The sequence below is a fragment of the Schistocerca nitens genome, chromosome 9, assembly GCF_023898315.1.
Source record: "Schistocerca nitens isolate TAMUIC-IGC-003100 chromosome 9, iqSchNite1.1, whole genome shotgun sequence".
Lineage (NCBI taxonomy): Eukaryota > Metazoa > Arthropoda > Insecta > Orthoptera > Acrididae > Schistocerca > Schistocerca nitens.
In genome coordinates, this window is record NC_064622.1 from 210,076,117 (window position 1) to 210,095,941 (window position 19,825).

General features: G+C 45.3%; 1 protein-coding gene across 1 annotated transcript in view; it reads right to left on the bottom strand.

Annotated features, from left to right (window-relative positions):
* Positions 1-19,825, bottom strand: part of LOC126204115 (odorant receptor 43a-like) — a 51,660-nt gene that overhangs the window by 20,718 nt on the left and 11,117 nt on the right. Inside the window, exon 2 of the mRNA XM_049938530.1 lies at positions 9,713-9,812. Coding sequence (XP_049794487.1) covers positions 9,713-9,812 — 100 coding nt within the window. The remainder of the gene's footprint in view (positions 1-9,712; positions 9,813-19,825) is intronic.

The window sequence follows — 19,825 nt, forward strand, 5'->3', positions numbered from 1 at the left end:
CGTAAAAGGACGTTATTTTGTTTCTTCGATCTGTGAGAACAACATATGAGCTTTGTGCATCACAGGCGAAAGACCTGACAATAAAATCGCTAATCATAGACTTCCGAACATGCAGCTGTCGGGAAAGCTCTGACAGTATTCCTCCATTTTTGGGTTTCTAAAGTCATAAACCACTGGAATAAACTCAGTTCTTCTCTCTGAGGCTGTTAGCTGATGGTGCTATGGTGAGCGTGAAGGTATCGTCGTTGAGGGACTGTAGGAGGATACAAGATGACTCAGATAAAATTTCTAGTTAATATGATGAGTGGCAGCTTGCTCTAAATGTAGAAAATATACGTTGATGCAGATGAGTAAGAAAAACACAACCGTAATATTCGAATGTAACATTGGTAGTGAGCTGTTTCTCACTGTAGCGTGGATTAAACATATGGACGTAATGTTACAGATGATATGAAATGGAACGAGCACTTACGGACGATGGTAGGAATGGTGAATAGTGGACTTCGGTTTATTGGGAGAATTTTAGGAAAGTGTGGTTTATTTGGATGAGAGACCTCTTATAAAAGACTAGTTTATGACCCGCTCTTGAGTATGGCTCAAGTGTGTGGGATCCCTACCAGATCGGATTAAAGGAAGATATCGAATCAATTCAAAGGTGTGCTGCTAGATTTGTTACTAAGAGCTTCTATCAGTACGGAAAATATTGCGGCGACGCTTCCCTGAACTCAAATGGGATTCCTTAGAAGGAAGATTATATTCTTCCGATAGTTTGAGAACCGATATTTGAGGCTGATTACAGATCAGTTGTACTGCTGCCGAAGTACATTCCGCATAAGGGCCGCGAAGATGGCGTATGGGAAATTAGGGCTGGTACGGAGGCATATAGACTGTCGTTTTTCCCTCGCAACATTTGCGAGTGGAATAGGAAATATGATGACTAATAGGACTATGGCTTGCATAGTATGTATGTAGACGTAGATGAATATATTTACATTCGTGTGTTGATGACAGCTAATGCTGTTCTTCACTTCTCAACCTTCATAGTTTACAGTCTTCCCTGTTCCCTCGATTCCCGATTCATAGGTCCTATAGGTCGTCAGTATCTGTCAACCATCTTCTGGGGCAGGCAGTACACTGAACTCGCATTCGGGAGGAAGGTTGTTCAAACCCGTACGGCTTTGCAGTTTTATGTTTCCCGTTATTGCCCTACTTCGTTTCAGGTAAATGCCGGAAGTGTTCCTTTGAAAGGGCACGGCTGACTTCCTTCCACATTCTTCCTTAATTCGAGCTTTGGCTCCGATTCTAATTGTCTAATGGCCGATGGGATGCTGCTGAACGCTGATCACCCTTCCTTTCTTTTCTAGGCTGCCATATTCTAGGTCATGTGCCAGCCGGCAACGAGCACCACGGGCAGAGGCAGTAAGCACTCGTACCCAAACACCCATTCGTTCTACAGGGTGTCTCAAACCATTTGGGTCAAATTGAAACAAATGTAGTGGATTAAAATTGAGATACGGAGCCAATGGTTGGAAATGACTATTTTTTGTGCTACGGACATACACAGCGTACACTGCATAACAACAAAAGTCAAAGTAACTGCTCAAAGCGACGACCGTCAATCTAAATGCATGTTTGCAAAGGCTCATGCAGTTCTGTCCCAGTCTGTCAAGGATCCCGAATGTCTGTTGTACACTGGAACAGACATTAGGTGATAAACAGCGTATACTCCTGATCAAACAGCCCCTGTTTGCTGTCTCCCCGTTTCACCAGTCCACGTTACAAGATGGGCTACCATAGTTATTGGTGACCGTACCCCTAGTTGTTCATGAAACGAAGTTATTTCAACACGATGGTGCAGCATCCCATATCGGTATTAATGTCAGCAAGCACCTGAACAGCATGTACCCTCATTCTTGGATTGGAAGCGGAGATCCTGTCTCATGGCCAGTGCGATCACCGTTTCTCACATCTCTGTATTTGTTCTTCTGGGTTTAAGTCAAGTCGTTGGTCTATGAAACGAATAAAGGCCTGCTTGCTAGGGTCGGAGTTGCCTGTCTGCTGGTACAACAGACACCGGAGATATTGCGAAGAGTGTGGGAAAACTGCATGCGCCGTTGTCTTACGTGCACCGAGGCTGGCGTTCGCCACTTTAAAAATTACAGTGAGCTACGCTGTTGTTACGTGGTGTACGATGTGTATGTCAACACAATAAATATTCATTTCCGAATATGGCTGCCTATCTGAATATAATCGGTTGCAGACCCCCTATGATATGTTTCAATTGGCCCCAAAAGATTTGAGACACCTCGTATACGGACATACCGTAGCAGTTTGTTCCTTCTAATACCTTCTTGGTGCTCCATTCGATATCCATAACTTTTCTGTTTTCTTCGTTACTGAATTGTTCCAATCTTGGTGACCTAATCTTGGTGACTCCAGCATTTCGTTCCAGTAATCAATTTTCCATGGATAGTAAGTGTAGTATTTATCCTCTTATTTATCAGATTTCTTACCCACGTGGCTTCCATCATTGTTTATTATATAATCTTATTAATTTTGTCGGTACTCTTGTATCTCCAAATTATGCAGGTTACACTGTCCGGTAATGTATCCCTTGTCCAATCTTATTTTTAATATCTCATACACCGTTTCCATTGTCAGGTGTAATCATAAGTAGACATAACAATAATATTTACGATAGCGTTTATTTTTAAACACGTCATGTTCTAGGAACAGCTTCCATAGCACATAGACCGCGTCGTCACATGCCTTTCGTGCCAAATTTCTTTCCTACGTCTGTTGCTTTGACAGCATATCACAATGAAGTGAAGTAATGAAATTTGCATTTCTTTTAACTGAGGAAGTAAAGAACGTCGGGCAGCTAAATACGAAACATAAGATTTGTTATGACTGATACAGCCTTATGATGGATGTCTTTTCGGACGAAGTTGAATCTGATATGAGCATGTATTTCGTCATTGTTTTATTTACGGGTTAAACATAAAAACCGTGCATGACACATAGATACTATATATTTAGCTTTTTACTGAAGCTCCAGTGTTTGGTACCACTTTCTGAGACCATAAGCTTTTAATCTAAAGTCTTTCAGTGAGCTTCTCTGCATAGATTTTGTTCTCCTCATCGGGGAGAATCGTTGCTCACACAAATATGTAGGTCCAGACATCGTCATAATCGAATCTTCAAACTTCTGACGTTGTGAAAATTTATGTTGAATAACATTTTTATACGAGCCTACAAGAATTATTTTATTATGAATCTTATGACACAACTGTCTGTCATACTGAATATCTATACGTTCTACACGTAGCTAGTCAACCTGCACTGACGTGTTGTAAATTGATAATGGTGTGTTTGACCTGCTCTTTGAAGTCCCTAACCCAACAATCTACCTGTTTCTAATCAACTTTGAACGAGCTACTCCTCACTTCAGGCACTGTGATATTAAGTAGACATTCTCGCGATCGAAACTACCCCATACCTAACATATTGTCATTCCTCTGAAGACAGTGCACAGTCCGCAGCTCCCCTGCGGTAAATGACGACGTCTGACAGCCACATTTTACCGTGAGCGCTCTTTACTCAGGCTGCGAGTGGGAGTAAAAACTGCCACGGTCATTCCAATGGGGCAACATTTACTTCTTTAACGCTTTCATACAAATTTTAAACATCAGTGAAGCCAGTGAACAGCCTTGTCAAAGCCCTTTCCTAATCTGTAATTTTTCTAATAACAAATTCCGCACTTTCACTTACCTGGTGCATCCCTAACGTAAGACTGTGACTGTAGCGCACAGAGATACCAACGCTTCTCGTCATCAGCCAGAATTTATTTACCGCCGCTGCGTTACAGGCCTTCTCTAGGTCAGCGAATGTTAAATGCACTGTTCGACATCTTGAACACACCTTTTTGTTACTCGTTAAAGTATACACATAAGGTCAAGAAAATACCGACCGACCTTGAACCAATTTTGCTATGATTTTCTGAATGTTCTTCAATTCTGTTTATTAACAATAGTGCGTAGGACCCTGCCATAGAATTAATTACACTTGTATATTCATAACTCTACAATCCTTACTGAATTCTTTCTTAAACACTTGTATAGGTACCGTCTCCTATTTAAGACGCGGATTTTAAACATTTAAGAATTTTGTACATATAATTGCAAGGAATTCCCCTAAAATATTCGTTGCTACCTTTAGCAGTTCATTGTTCCCATTTCTAACCGAGAAGATTTTTTCATCTCTCAATCCGTTAACACTTCTCGTTACCTATTCTGGTGTTATCATTTCTTCTTTGTCTTGTTAGGTTACACCGTGTGTGTTCTCCTTGGATGTCTGCAGCATTCTGAGAGAAAAGATTCTGGTAATAATTTCTTTATCCTGGACCCTAATTAGACCTGCTCTAACGGTCTCCTTATTGTGAGCCATAAGATTTTTAATGCATTTCCAAGCTTTATTCGCTCATAAACTCCCTATACAATTATCTACCTCTACAAAAATACCTTCCCAGTATTTATTATTGCTGTATTCGACTCGCTGTTGACCTATCTTTCTCTTGCTACATACACTTCTTTGTCGGTTTCTTGAGCATTGCACATATCATGGGTGTTCTCGTTCTGTAATCAGATTTGATATAGAAAAACATACATTTTCAAATCACGAAAGCACACAATGAAGAAAATAGGTCTCAAAAGCAGCGAAAATAATTGAACAAGATCTATTTCAACACCTAATAAACTGAAAGTAGAAGCAGTTGTGGTGAGAATATGGAATAAGGAAGTACTGACAGTAATGCGTCGAATATGTCATTCTTAAATAAAACTCTCACTCGTTCTATAAAAATCAAACGAACCAAAAATATTACCCACTAAAATTAGCACCCAGATTCATAATCTGAAAACATCTTCGGTCCTGGGTTCGAATCTCGCCGCTGCTTAAATTTTGATTAATAATCAACATTGGCGGCCGAAGACTTCCGGCATAAGAGCAGACTCATAAGGAGAAGGGACAAGTTGATAGGACATCTGTTAAGACATCAGGGAATGACTTCCACGGTACTAGAGAGGGCAAAAACTGTAGAGGAAGACAGAGATTGGAATACGTCAAGCAAATAATAGAGGACGTTAGTTGCATGTGCTACTCTGAGATGAAGATATTAGCACAGGAGAGGAATTCGTGGCGGGCCGCTTCAAACCAGTTAAAAGACTGATGATTTAAAAAAAAAAAAAACTTTGTCAAAAGAGAGGCTACTTTGCCCAAAGAGAGATAAGTGTCTGAAGACTGTGAGCTTCTCAATTTGAGCTAAGACAGAGAGGAACCAAAGTAACTAGGAGAGATTACCCTAGGTGAGCGTGGGCCCGAATTTCTATGCAGTATCTCGCAACTGGGGCGTTTTGCTAATAATTTTATTCCTCATTGTTTCTCATCAACGGCACTCTAAGATATCACTGCGTCGCTGTGAATATAATCGATGTGTAATTACGAAAAGAGACTGCTATTTTAGTTCTTGTGAACAGATCTGACTTAATGTACAACACTAACTGCATTTTCGTTTCACCCTGGTGACTACTGGAACGGGTTAATAACGCTTTAAAGACAGATGCTGCACTCGTCAACTGGTCTCCTGAAACAACTGCTCATCTTCTCTTGCTTACCCAAAAAAGATAAGGGTCGCATAAGGGGATACATTCAGAAGGACGAAAAGGTAAGGAAAGTAGGCGCCCCGCTCTTCGTATAGCAGTGAAATGACTCAAAAAGTTCAACATTTGGTAATACAACGATTGTAGATGAAAAACTGTAGACGAACTAAACTAAATATTTAAGGTTGAAACGTAGTGCATTTCTTCCGTAAGTATTTCCGTTTAGCAATAGAACAGTTTCAAGAAGACCGTACAAAGGAGAGAATAGAAAAAGTCCATAAATTGCAGGAAATTAAACATTTCGGATCACACGGAATACATGTGATTTAATCATAGTAGTCCCAAAATGGGCAGCACGTGAAGATTTATTTCGCTAGTGTATTACACTGTCCTGAGTAGCTACCTTTTGCAGCTAGAACTGCGGCTAGATGTGCCGGAAGAGAGTGAGTGCGGTTCTGGAACGTACCGACAGGGATCCGGAGTCATGCTAACTCCAGTGCGATGGTCGGCTGTTCCAGGTTTCTTGTTTGTAGGTCCTTGGCGGGAGTAGCCAGATCGAGTTGCACCCACGGATTCTCGATTGGGCTTAAATCCGGAGAGTTTGGTGGTCATGGTAGTACAGTAAACTCATCGTGCTGCTCTTCCGATCAAGCATGTACACTATGGGCTGTGTGACACATTGCATTGTCCTGCTGTGTCAACTAGAAACGAATTGTGTGTAGGGTGAACATCGTTCCCGAGAAAGGATGCGTGACTGTATTGATCCCTGACTGACGATATCACACAGCGAATGCTACGACAACGTTCCCCAAACTACAACCCTCCGACATGGACACTTTACTTTCAGACGTTTCATGCAGTACGAGGCAGCAGCCATCTGTCCGATGGAACATAAAACGTGGTTCATCTTTAAAGGCCACCTGTCGCCAATACGAGGACGTACAATTGTAATACTGGCTGGCAAATTCCAGCCTATATCACCGATGAATAGCAGTCGGCATGGAGGCTTGAACAGGAGCCTGCTGCAGAGCCCATACCCGGCAACGTTTGCTGAACAGTAATTGAGGCGACAGTGTCTGTAGTCCCTTGTTTCATCTGGGTGGTCACTTGCTCAACAGTTGCAAGTCTGTTCGCACGTACGGATCTCTGCTGCCGTCGTTCACCTCTGTCATCTATAGCCCATTATCATTCACAGTGGCAACGGCGCCAGTTTTGGATAGCGCCATTTCACCACCCACAGCATACTTTAACCACGGTGGCATGCTAACTGTTTACAAACTTCACCGTATTCGAAATGCTTTCACTCTTATCCCAAAAGCCAGTGCTCATGTCATTTTGAAGTCAGATAAATTTCGTAAGGCAAGCTCTTTCCGAATAGATGATAACAAAAGATTTTTATGTACCCATAAACATTAATAATATCTTACGACGCTAATCAGCAAATCACTCCCGGTGAACGAGTGCAGTTCGCTAAAAGCAGAAAAACGAAAATACCGACGACAGCCACTGAGTTGGAGAACCACTACAGTAATTTCCCCTGCACTTTATTATGATGTTCGAGTCGCTGTCGGTGCAGCTGGATATTATTCGTAACTACGCTTTACACTCAAATCATAGTTATAGAAATGCGAATAAAAATCGACACCCGGTCTGGTACAAATTTTCTGTTTTCGCCATCTAATTATTTCGAGGTGCGATTGCAGCTGGAGTGAATCTCTCCTCTGCAGTTTGACATTTACGATAGCTGTATCGAAGCAACAGTGTGGTGTCTGTTTGTGGGACATTTTCGACAGAACAGACTATACACATCAGTGTGGTACGAATGTATTCTGTGTATCTAATGGAGAATTTGCGGCATTGTACACTCCTGGAAATTGAAATAAGAACACCGTGAATTCATTGTCCCAGGAAGGGGAAACTTTATTGACACATTCCTGGGGTCAGATACATCACATGATCACACTGACAGAACCACAGGCACATAGACACAGGCAACAGAGCATGCACAATGTCGGCACTAGTACAGTGTATATCCACCTTTCGCAGCAATGCAGGCTGCTATTCTCCCATGGAGACGATCGTAGAGATGCTGGATGTAGTCCTGTGGAACGGCTTGCCATGCCATTTCCACCTGGCGCCTCAGTTGGACCAGCGTTCGTGCTGGACGTGCAGACCGCGTGAGACGACGCTTCATCCAGTCCCAAACATGCTCAATGGGGGACAGATCCGGAGATCTGGCGGGCCAGGGTAGTTGACTTACACCTTCTAGAGCACGTTGGGTGGCACGGGATACATGCGGACGTGCATTGTCCTGTTGGAACAGCACGTTCCCTTGCCGGTCTAGGAATGGTAGAACGATGGGTTCGATGACGGTTTGGATGTACCGTGCACTATTCAGTGTCCCCTCGACGATCACCAGTGGTGTACGGCCAGTGTAGGAGATCGCTCCCCACACCATGATGCCGGGTGTTGGCCCTGTGTGCCTCGGTCGTATGCAGTCCTGATTGTGGCGCTCACCTGCACGGCGCCAAACACGCATACGACCATCATTGGCACCAAGGCAGAAGCGACTCTCATCGCTGAAGACGACACGTCTCCATTCGTCCCTCCATTCACGCCTGTCGCGACACCACTGGAGGCGGGCTGCACGATGTTGGGGCGTGAGAGGAAGACGGCCTAACGGTGTGCGAGACCGTAGCCCAGCTTCATGGAGACGGTTGCGAATGGTCCTCGCCGATTATCCAGGAGCAACAGTGTCCATAATTTGCTGGGAAGTGGCGGTGCGGTCCCCTACGGCACTGCGTAGGATCCTACGGTCTTGGCGTGCATCCGTGCGTCGCTGCGGTCCGGTCCCAGGTCGACGGGCACGTGCACCTTCCGCCGACCACTGGCGACAACATCGATGTACTGTGGAGACCTCACGCCCCACGTGTTGAGCAATTCGGCGGTACGTCCACCCGGCCTCCCGCATGCCCACTATACGCCCTCGCTCAAAGTCCGTCAACTGCACATACGGTTCACGTCGACGCTGTCGCGGCATGCTACCAGTGTTAAAAACTGCGATGGAGCTCCGTATGCCACGGCAAACTGGCTGAAACTGACGGCGGCGGTGCACAAATGCTGCGCAGCTAGCGCCATTCGACGGCCAACACCGCGGTTCCTGGTGTGTCCGCTGTGCCGTGCGTGTGATCATTGCTTGTACAGCCCTCTCGCAGTGTCCAGAGCAAGTATGGTGGGTCTGACACACCGGTGTCAATGTGTTCTTTTTTCCATTTCCAGGAGTGTAGATTACATTTACCTACTAAGTGATAGTCGATTTGCTACCTGGACTGGTATAGATTCTCCTGGTAAGTTTACTCGATATTTTATTGTCATTTAAATCAAATATTATAATTTATTCGCGCTTAAGGGATGACACTCAGGTAGAAATTAGTGTTTTGAAACCTGGAAGATCGTTCCAACGGACACTGGAGTTTACTTCGCCGTTTACGTTGCCAATTCTGTATTAGCAGTTGTACGCTAGTTTAGCGGTAAAGTTTTCGGCATTCAAGCGGAAATCTACTTTAGTTTTCGGTTCTAATCTCGATGAAGACAAGATTTTTAATCACGTTACCTTCCATTAGGAAAGTGGGTGCACCCAGCGACTGTGATGTGATTTATAAATTATTGAGCCCAGCAATCAGTCGTCATTTCTTTGTAGATTTTATTTGGCTAGTCCAGATTTTGGCTAGTGCCTAGCTATTATCAATGCACTAGTTTCGATGCATCGAGACTAGAAAATAGTGGAACAATAGTGCAATAGTGCCCTCCAAAATCCTGAAAACAGTGTCCTACTGAGCACACCTATCTGGACGAGTCTTTGTCGTTATTGACCTAAATGCAAAGAAACTGAGATATTAGAGACCATGTGCTTCTTAAAAATTCGTCTTCAACTTTCCTGTAACGTGTTCTATTAAGAAACTGTGTATCACTGTATCTGCTACCAAACTGATAATGAGTACAGAAACACGTACCTGATAAAGTTGTTAATACACGATCATAATAAATTATCTTACGTATGTTGCCTGAAAGAGCGCCACGCACGCAGCGAGGACACTGAAGACGAACTGAGTCATTGCAATGGGATCCATTAGTCGTTGCAGATCTTTGACGAACCTAGAACAGAAAGAAAATCTTGTTTAATAAAACCATGAGAATTTCAACGAATAAATTACTCTAAGGGAATGGGTCCTAGCAGCAAGGATTGAAGACTTCTGGGAAAGATCGTCTGAATTTCAGGACGACTCTTTGAATGTTGTAGTTGCTGATTTTATAGTTCACTATGTGAAGCAGCATAGTCATAAGGCAGTAGACAGGAATAGAAGAATCGTCTACTCATCCTCAAGTAAGAAGTACATTGTTTGTCTGTATAGTTTAATGTTAATTTCAGAGCTGTTCAATTTGAAAGTATGAGGCCGATTTTAGTTTGACTTAGATTGGATCGTAGCCAGAAGGATTTTCTCAGTTGTAATCTGCCAGCAACTGTTCGCTACTCGATGGACAGTGCTTCTTAGCCACTCCCTATCCTGATCTCATTCTAATATTGGGGAGAGGAAAATGATTGTACGTCTCTGCAGATTGAACAGTGATCTGCCTTACGTCTATCGCAGGATCCCCCTCTTCGAAAATTGTTTCTCAGTGATTTTTCTCAGGTTATCAGTAGAACATGATGATCACATTGTCTGCAGACCGTTTCACATGGCATGTTTGCTATGAAAATCACGTCGAATGTGTGGTGTCGCCGCCAGACACCACACTTGCTAGGCTGTAGCCTTTAAATCGGCCGCGGTCCGTTAGTATACGTCGGAACCGCGTGTCGCCACTATCAGTGATTGCAGACCGAGCGCCACCACACGGCAGGTCTAGAGAGACTTCCTAGCATTCGCCCCAGTTGTACAGCCGACTTTGCTAGCGATGGTTCACTGACAAATTACGCTCTCATTTGCCGAGACGATAGTTAGCATAGCCTTCAGCTACGTCATTTGCTACGACCTAGCAAGGCGCCATTATCATTTGCTATTTATCTTGTGATGCATGTACTGTCAGACCGATGTTCACCAATTATGGATTAAAGTTAAGTATTCCCGAAGCTACGTACTTTTTTTACTAGACTCAACTCCTTTAACTGTTCCAGACCTCATGCCAGCCTGCGTGAGCTTAAACGCGTGCCTTTCGGCTACCTCCTAGTGGCTTGGCTGTCCTGCCAAGTCACAACAGTTTGACGACGAGGATTTTGCGTTCGTGTTGATACAGACTGATTTACTTGTGTAATGGCTTCGCCACCATCTCCCGATGTACTGTCCGAATTTTATCGCTTACAGAACCAGCAGACGCAGGCCTTACTGGATGCCCTTGGACAGCTGGTCCAGGGTCAACGTGCAATGCACAACGATGTGGCAGCCGCCGCTCCACCGCTCGCGCAGCCGCAACACGCAGTTGCACCACCTTTTTGTCCTTTTTATGCGGCACTGGAAAGCTGGACAGAGTGGTCACGCCAATTTGGATTCCATCTCGCCGCCTACAGAATTCAAGGTAACGAGTGGCAGCCTTTCTTATTATCTTGCGTCGGCGTGTCCACGTACCGTGTGATAGTCAAATTGTTTCCCCGACGCGACGTAGCAACTCTGTGATACGACGAAATTTTGTCTGCATTAGATGCATATTTCAAAGAATCAGTCAATGTAGTTGCAAAAAGGTATACCTTCTTTCGTACCAAACGTACGGCAGGACAGACTAATAGGGAGTGGGTTGCAACCTTGCAAGGCCTTACTAGGGATTGTGCTTTTGAGTGTCAATGTGGACTCCCTTGTTCAGATACTATGATACGTGATGCAATTGCACAGAACGTTTCTGATGTTCGTATAAGGGAACAGATTTTGAAACTAGTCAATCCCTCCCTTCAACAAGTGATGGACATATTGGATCGGCAGGACACACTTGACTTTGCTCAGGAATCATTTGTAACTTCGCCACCCGTGTTTCAGGTTAACCGGCCCGCCAGACGAGCTGCACGGAACAGAAAACCGTCCTCGCGCGCTGGCCGCGCCAAAGCCGCCTGGCTCTCAGCCACGTGTACCGCGCCAGCAAGCAAATGCAGTGAAATCATGCCCGCGGTGTGCCACTAGACATTCGCGTGAGAATTGCCCGTCACGCCAGGCTATTTGCTTTTTCTGTAATAAAAAAGGACATGTTCAAAGTGTTTGCCAGACAAAGCTCCGATCGGAAGCTCAAAACCATTCCAGGCCCTTTGCTTCGCGCTGGAATCGGAATCGAACCAAGGATACTCAGGCTCGCGACATTTCGCCTATGGAAATTCATGCAGTTCATGCCACTCCGCCCAGTGCTACTCTCTCTAACAGTGACTGTGTTCGTCCCACCAATAGTGTGCATCGACGTCGCCGGAAATCACGTCAAGTCGCAAGTGATTCTGTACCAGTGTCAGTTCACATTGCACGAGACAGTCGCTCTTGTCGTCAGCAGGACAATAAACTTTTTGTAGATTTGGACACAAACGGCAAAGTGATAGCATTCTAGCTTGATACCGGAGCTGCAGTTTCACTGATCAATCAAGACACGTACAAACAGCTGGGCACACCTCCGTTGCGTGCCGCCAATGTTAAGCTCAGTAGTTATTCAGGACAAGCAATCCCTGTGTTAGGACAGTGCAGCCTTCTTGCAACATATACAGGACAAACAAAACTTGTGTCATTGTACGTCCTTCGTTCTTCTTCTGCATTGAACTTGTTTGGTTTCGATTTGTTTCAATTGTTTAACTTGTCTATAGTCAATCAGGTCCTGTCAGTGAACCAGACTGTGCCATCAGACAGTGTTTCTCGTCTGTGTGAAGAATTTGCAGACATTTTTGCTCCGGGCCTTGGTTGCGCTAAGAAATACAAAGCACATTTGGAACTGAAAGTAAACGCGCAACCGAAATTTTTCAGAGCGCGCAATGTTCCCCACGCATTGCGTGATGAGGTCGCAAGTACGTTAACGATTTGGAACCACAAGGTGTAATTGAACGTGTGCAGGCTTCTCTCTGGGCATCACCCTTAGTAATTTTGCAAAAACCTTCCGGAAAATTGAGACTTTGCGTGGACTTCAAGGCAACAGTGAATCCACAACTAGCGACTGCAACTTTTCCTTTACCCCACCCGGAAGATCTTTTTGACAAACTGTGCCCGGGTAAATATTTTTCGAAGTTGGACCTAGCAGATGCGTACTTGCAAATACCGGTGGACGAAGAATCCCAGCGCGTCTTGGTGGTTAACACGCATCTTGGTTTGTACCGCTTCAAACGACTGCCATTCGGGTGTGCATCCGCCCCTGCATTGTTTCAGCAATATCTAAAAACCGTTTGTGCGTCGGTCCCTACTGCAGCTAACTATCTGGACGATATTGTGATCTCCGGAAGGACGGAAGACGAACATTTCGCCAATCTCAGAACATTATTTCAGGTCTTGCGACAAAATGGTCTTCGCTTGCGGAAGGACAAATGTGTGTTTTTTGCTCGTGACTTACCCTATCTGGGCCATGTACTCAATGCCCAAGGCATACATCCGAGTCCAGAGCACCTCCGTGCCATACAAGACTTGCCTTCACCGCAGAATTTCAAGCAGCTACAGAGTGTGCTGGGAAAAATAAATTATTATCATCGCTATGTGCACCACGCCTCTTCCATTTCAGCTCCGCTTCATCGCTTACGCCATAAAGGTGTTCCGTTTGTCTGGACGACGGCATGCGAACGCGCCTTTCGCCCGTTGAAATCGGCGTTGCTTTCCAATACTTGCCTTACGCCATTCGATCCCAAGAAACCCCTTTTGTTGATGGTGGATGCATCGGATTTCGGGATCGGTGCTGTGCTTGCGCACAAAGATGGTTTGCACGATCGCCCAATCGCCTTTGCGTCCAAATTGCTCTCGTCTGCGCAAAGAAATTATTCACAGATCGAGAAAGAAGCATGGGCTCTCGTATTTGGTGTTACAAAGTTTCATGATTTCTTGTATGGTCGTCACTTTACCATCATCACAGGCCACAAACCTTTGACATCGCTTTGTCATCCGAACAAGCCTGTACCTCCACGTACAGCGCAGAAATTCATTCGCTGGTCTATTTTCCTCTTGCAGTACTGCTACGATATCTTGTATCGGTCCACTGCTATGCACGGAAACGCCGATGCCTTGTCCCGTTTGCCTGTTGCTGAGGATAGAGCATTCGATTCCTCCGAACTTGCTTGCATGTTCATTGATTCGGAAACCGATGACGTGGTCGAATCGCTTCCGATTGATTTTCGTCGTGTAGCTACAGCCACAGCTGCAGACCCTGTCCTTGCTACCGTTCTGCGTTTTGTTGCTACGCAGTGGCCCTTGTCAAAGTCACGGATCGGGGATCCGTTGGTTCGCCGATTTTTTGCTCACAAGGAGAGACTTTTTGTACGACGTGGTGTTTTGCTGTTGCGTTCTGATAATGATCAGTCCAGGGTCGTGGTCCCACGTTCGTTACAGTCCTCTGTCTTACGGCTTCTCCACCAAGGACATTCGGGTATAGTGCGAACGAAACAACTTGCTCGTCAGCACTGTACTTGGTTCGTAATCGATGCTGCGATTACGAATATGTGCTCTTCTTGCATGGCGTGTGCCGAACAACAGTCCGCACCACCGCGGAAATTCTTTGCATGGCCAAACGCCTCTTCCCCTTGGCAACGCTTACACATTGATTTTGCTGGTCCATTCTGGAATGCTCGATGGTTGGTTGTGGTAGATTCATTCAGTAATTTTCCTTTTGTTGCCCGGATGTCTTCCACGATGTCAGCTGCCACCATCCAAGCGTTATCCGCTATCTTTTGCATTGAAGGACTCCCACAGACTATTGTTTCCGACAATGGCCCACAATTCATGTCCGCAGGATTTCAGTCATGCTGCACGGCTAATGGTATTCAACATCTGACGTCCGCGCCGTTTTTGCCACAGTCAAACGGTGCCGCTGAACGTTTGGTCCGGACTTTCAAGTCACAGATGTTAAAGCTGAAAGAGTCGCATTCTCGGGAGGACGCGTTATTGTTCTTTTTGTCCTCGTATCGCTCTCAGCCCAGCGATGGTCGCTCGCCGGCTGAGTTGCTCCACGGTCGCCCTCATCGAACCTTGATGTCTTTGCTACATCCGCCGCATCAGGTTCCTGTGCAGCGGCAGACACCTGCTTTAGCTCCAGGCGACGTTGTCTACTATCGCAACTATCGAGATTCACGGCGTTGGCTCGCAGGGCGCATTCTTCGCTGCCTCGGCCGCGCTATGTATCTGGTTTTGGGGGCCTCTGGTGAGGTGCGTCGGCATCTCAATCAGCTGCGCCTCTGTCGTCGCACGTGATCTGCCGCTCCCCGTCTGCTTTCAGCGACGGTGCCGTCCGGTCAGCGCCTTGGGGACCCATCTACTGGCTCGCCTCAGCCCCAGGTGTTACCGACGCTGCCTTCCATTTTGCCCCATGGCGACGCGCCGCCGCCACCGCCGCCTCCTGTTTTCCCGCCGGCGACGCCCGCAGTGGACGCGTCGCTGCACCCGCCGTTCGCCTCCATGGGTCACGCGCTGCCGATCGCTTCCCGTGACCAGTTGTCCTCCGCCATGGAATTCTTGCCCACTCCGGACCATCTGTCGTCTTCGCCTATCGGGAGCCCCTGCTCGATGGAGGTCGACCCTTCGGCCCCTCCTGTCTCTCTAAGGGCGCATACACCGCATGTTGGCGTGCACCCTGGACTAGGTTTTCAGGCGTTTCCTAGCTCCCCTCGGACCGAATGGCAGGGTGCGGGTGGCACAGCCTCGCCTGTTGTTAGGCTCCCCACCTCGTCGCATACGTCAACATGGGGTCCTCTCCACGGTGGGCGGAAGCCTTATACCACAACCGTCCGCCAATTTGCGGGGGAGGAATGTGGTGTCACCGCCAGACACCACGCTTGCTAGGTGGTAGCCTTTAAATCGGCCGCGGTCCGTTAGTATACGTCGGACCCGCGTGTCGCCACTGTCAGTGATTGCTGACCGAGCGCCGCCACACGGCGGGTCTAGAAAGACTTCCTAGCACTCGCCCCAGTTGTACAGCCGACTTTGCTAGCGATGGTTCACTGACAAATTACGCTCTCATTTGCCGAGACGATAGTTAGCATAGCCTTCAGCTACGTCATTTGCTACGACCTAGCAAGGCGCCATTATCATTTGCTATTTATCTTGTGATGCATGTACCGTCAGACCGATGTTCACCAATTATGGATTAAAGTTAAGTACTTTTTTTAGTAGACTCAACTCCTTTAACTGTTCCAGACCTCACGCCAGCCTGCGTGAGCTTAAACGCGTGCCTTTCAGCTACCTCACAGTGGCTTGGCTGTCTTGCCAAGTCACAACAGAATGAATGTCTACATGATATGTAAGTAGTATAACTTTTAATGATCGAAAATGCTTAAAATGTTTTTTTTTTTTTTTTTTTTTAATTTTTGACATCAGATGAGAGTGTCATTACCCTATCCATGATGCACAAACAACGCTTCCTTTAACTGTGACACCATTCTCAACCCAAGAATCCATATATTATATCTTGGAACTTTTGATGGTCACTGAAAGGAAACAGCCAATAACATACCAGTACTTTACCAGCCACCACTATGACACGTCCAGTCACAATGTAGCCCCGAAGCTATCTTCTTTGTCATACATCGTCAGTACAGTATCTGAACGATCTGAATTTTCTGCCCCTTGTTCAAGAGTATTTATCAAAAGTGTTGCATAAAAGGGTGTCACTGGAATTATTTTCACGTTTAAAATAAGTAAGCTTCGTCAGCAAAACACACACACACACACACAAGGAGCGCGGGAGAGAGAGCCAGAGAGAGAGAGAGAGAGAGAAACATTTTCATCAAATTTGGTGCCTCTGACATGACTGTCAACTGACAAGTAAAGTATTCCAATGCTCTTTCCATGTCGATTATATCGGTCAAGGAAACAAAACAACTCATAATGGTACAGTATTTTAGCAGCCACTTAAGTAAATGCCACCGTGATGGCTCAGATTCTGCCTTAACGGAGTGTGACATGGTGTGGACATGACGAGTAACCTGTATGTGATTTCATGATGATGTCATTGTAAAGGTGGGGTGGCTAGTGACTTCGTGAATAGGGTGGTGACTACACAGGTTACAGAAGGAATTTAAGCATTTTGCACGTTGCGAAAAGTCATAACTTACTTGAAGAACTCTCAGTTTGTATTGAGACATGTGGGATAGTTTGTTACATGTCTAACAGTGGTGACGTATGCGGCAGTTTGCCTGTAACATAGCTAGGTATAATGTAAATTGTTATAATTTTAGCTATAATGTGGGATATTTGTTGCAGTTTTGTGTGACAACATGACAACATGCTGCCCATATACTTCGTATTCCCCCGCCCCTTCCGTGAACCATGGACCTAGCCATTCGTGGGGTGGCTTGTGGGCCTCAGTGATACAGTTAGCCGTACTGTACGTGCAACCACAACGGAGGGGTATGTCTTGAGAAGCCTGACAAACGTGTGGTAACTGATGAGAGACAGCAGCCTTTTCAGTAGTTGCAGGGACCACAGTCTGGATGATTGGATGATCTGGCGTTGTAACATCAACCAAAAGGGCATTGCTGTGCTGGTACTGCGAATGGCTGAAAGCAAGAGGAAACTACAGCTGTAACTTTTCCCGAGAGCATGCAGCTCTACTGTATGGTTCAATTATGTTGGTGTCCTCTTGGGTAAAATATTCTGGAGCTAAAATGGTCCCCCATCTGGATCTCCGGAATGGGACTACTCAGGAGGACATCGTTATCAAGGGAAACAGAACTGGCGTTCTACGGATCAGAGCGTGGAATGTCAGATCACTTAACCAGGCAAGTAGGTTATAAATCTTAAAAGGGAAATGGATAGGTTAAAGTTAGATATGGTGGTAATTAGTGAGGTTCGGTGGCAGGAGGAACAAGACTACTGGTCAAGTGAATACAGGGCTATATATAAAAAATCAAATATGGGTAATGCAGGAGTAAGTTTAATATTGAATAAAGAAATAAGAGCATGGATATGCTACTATGAACAGCTTAGTGAACGCATACTTGTAGCCAAGATACGAAGCCCATGTCTACCACAGTAGGACAAGTTTATATGCTAACTAGCTTCGCAGACGATGATGTATGATGCGATAAAAGAAATTATTCAGATAGTTAAGGGAAACGAAAATTTAATAGTCATTGAGGACTGGAATTCGATAGTAGGAAAAGGAAGTTAAGAAAAAGTCGTAGGTGAATATGGACAGGGGGTTAGGAATGAAAGAGGACGCTGCCTATGAGAATTAGGGACAGAGCATAACTTTATCACAGATAACACTTGGTTTAAGACTCATGAAAGAAGGTTGTATACGTGGAAGAAGACTGGAGACACCGGAAGATTTCTGACTGATTATATAAGGGTAAGACAGAGATTTAGGAACAAGATTCTAAATTGTAAGAAATTTCTAGTAACAGATGTGGACTCTGACCACAAGTTATTGCTTACGAACTCTAATTAAAACTGAAGAAACTGCTAAAAGGTAGGAATTTAAGGAAATGGGACCTGGATAAACTGAAAGAACCAGACGTTGCAGAGAGTTTCAGAGAGAGCATTATGGAACGATTTAAAAGAACAGAGGAAAGAAATACAATAGAAGAAGAATGGGTAGTGTAGTGTTGGCAGAAGAGCCGACACCGTGTTGCTAGAGGAGGCCGAAATGCACGCGTTTAATTACACGCAGACTGGCGTGAGGTCTGGAACAGGTCAGAGAAATAAGACCAGCAAAACAGGAGGTACTGGTAGAATACTTAACTTTAATCCACAATCGGTGTACATCTCTCTTGACTGTACATAATTTCCATTTCAATATACACTGGTAATGGCGCCTTGCTAGGTCGTAGCAAATGACGTAGCTAAAGGCTATGCTAACTATCGTCTCGGAAAATGAGAGCGTAATTTCTCAGTGAACCATTGCTATGAACGTCGGCTGTACAACTGGGGCGAGTGCTAGTAAGTCTCTCTAGACCTGCCGTGTGGCGGCGCTCGGTCTGCGATCACTGACCGCGGCCGATTTAAAGGCTACCACCTAGCAAGTGTGGTGTCTGGCGGTGACACCACAGGTAACTTTGAGACATGAAATAAAGAATGCAGCAGAGGATCAAGTAGGTAAAGGAGCGAGGGCTAGTAGAAATCCTTCGATAACACAGGAGATATTGAATTTAATTGATGTAAGGTTGGTTCAAATGGCTCTGAGCACTATGGGACTCAACATCTTAGGTCATAAGTCCCCTAGACATCACACACACCCATGCCCGAGGCAGGATTCGAACCTGCGACCGTAGCAGTCCCGCGGTTCCGGACTGCAGCGCCAGAACCGCTAGACCACCGCGGCCGGCATTGATGTAAGGAGAAAATATAAAAAATACAGCAAATAAGGGTGGCGAAAATGAATACAAATGTCCCAAAAATGAGGAAGCGAAAATGGCTAACCAGCGATTTCTAGAAGACAAACGTAAGGAAGTAGAAGCACATATCCCTACAGGTAAGCTAGATACTGACAACAGAAAAATTAAAGAGACCTTTGGACCAAAGAGAACCCCTATATGAACACCAAGAGCTCAGATGGAACACCAGTTCTAAGCAAAGAAGGGAAAGTAGGAAGGTGGAAGGAATATATAGAGGGTCTATACATGGCCGATGTACTAGAGGGCAACGTTATGGAATTGGAAGAGGACGTAGATAAAAGTGGAATAGGAGATACAATACTGCATGATGAATTTGACGGAACACTGAAAGACTTAAGTCGAAACAAGGCCCCTGGAGTAGACAACATTCCCTTAGAACTAGTAACAGTATTGGAACAGCCACGACAAAACTCTCGCATCTGATCGGTAGGATGTATGAGACAGGCGAAATAATTTCTCACTTCGAGAAGAATATGAAAGAACAATCCCAAATAAAGCACGTGTTGACAGGTATGAAAATTACCGAACTATCAGTTTAATAAATCACGGTCGTAAAATATTAACACGAATTCTTTACAGGCGAATGGAAAAGCTGATAGAAGCTGATCTCGCGGAAGATCAGTATGGA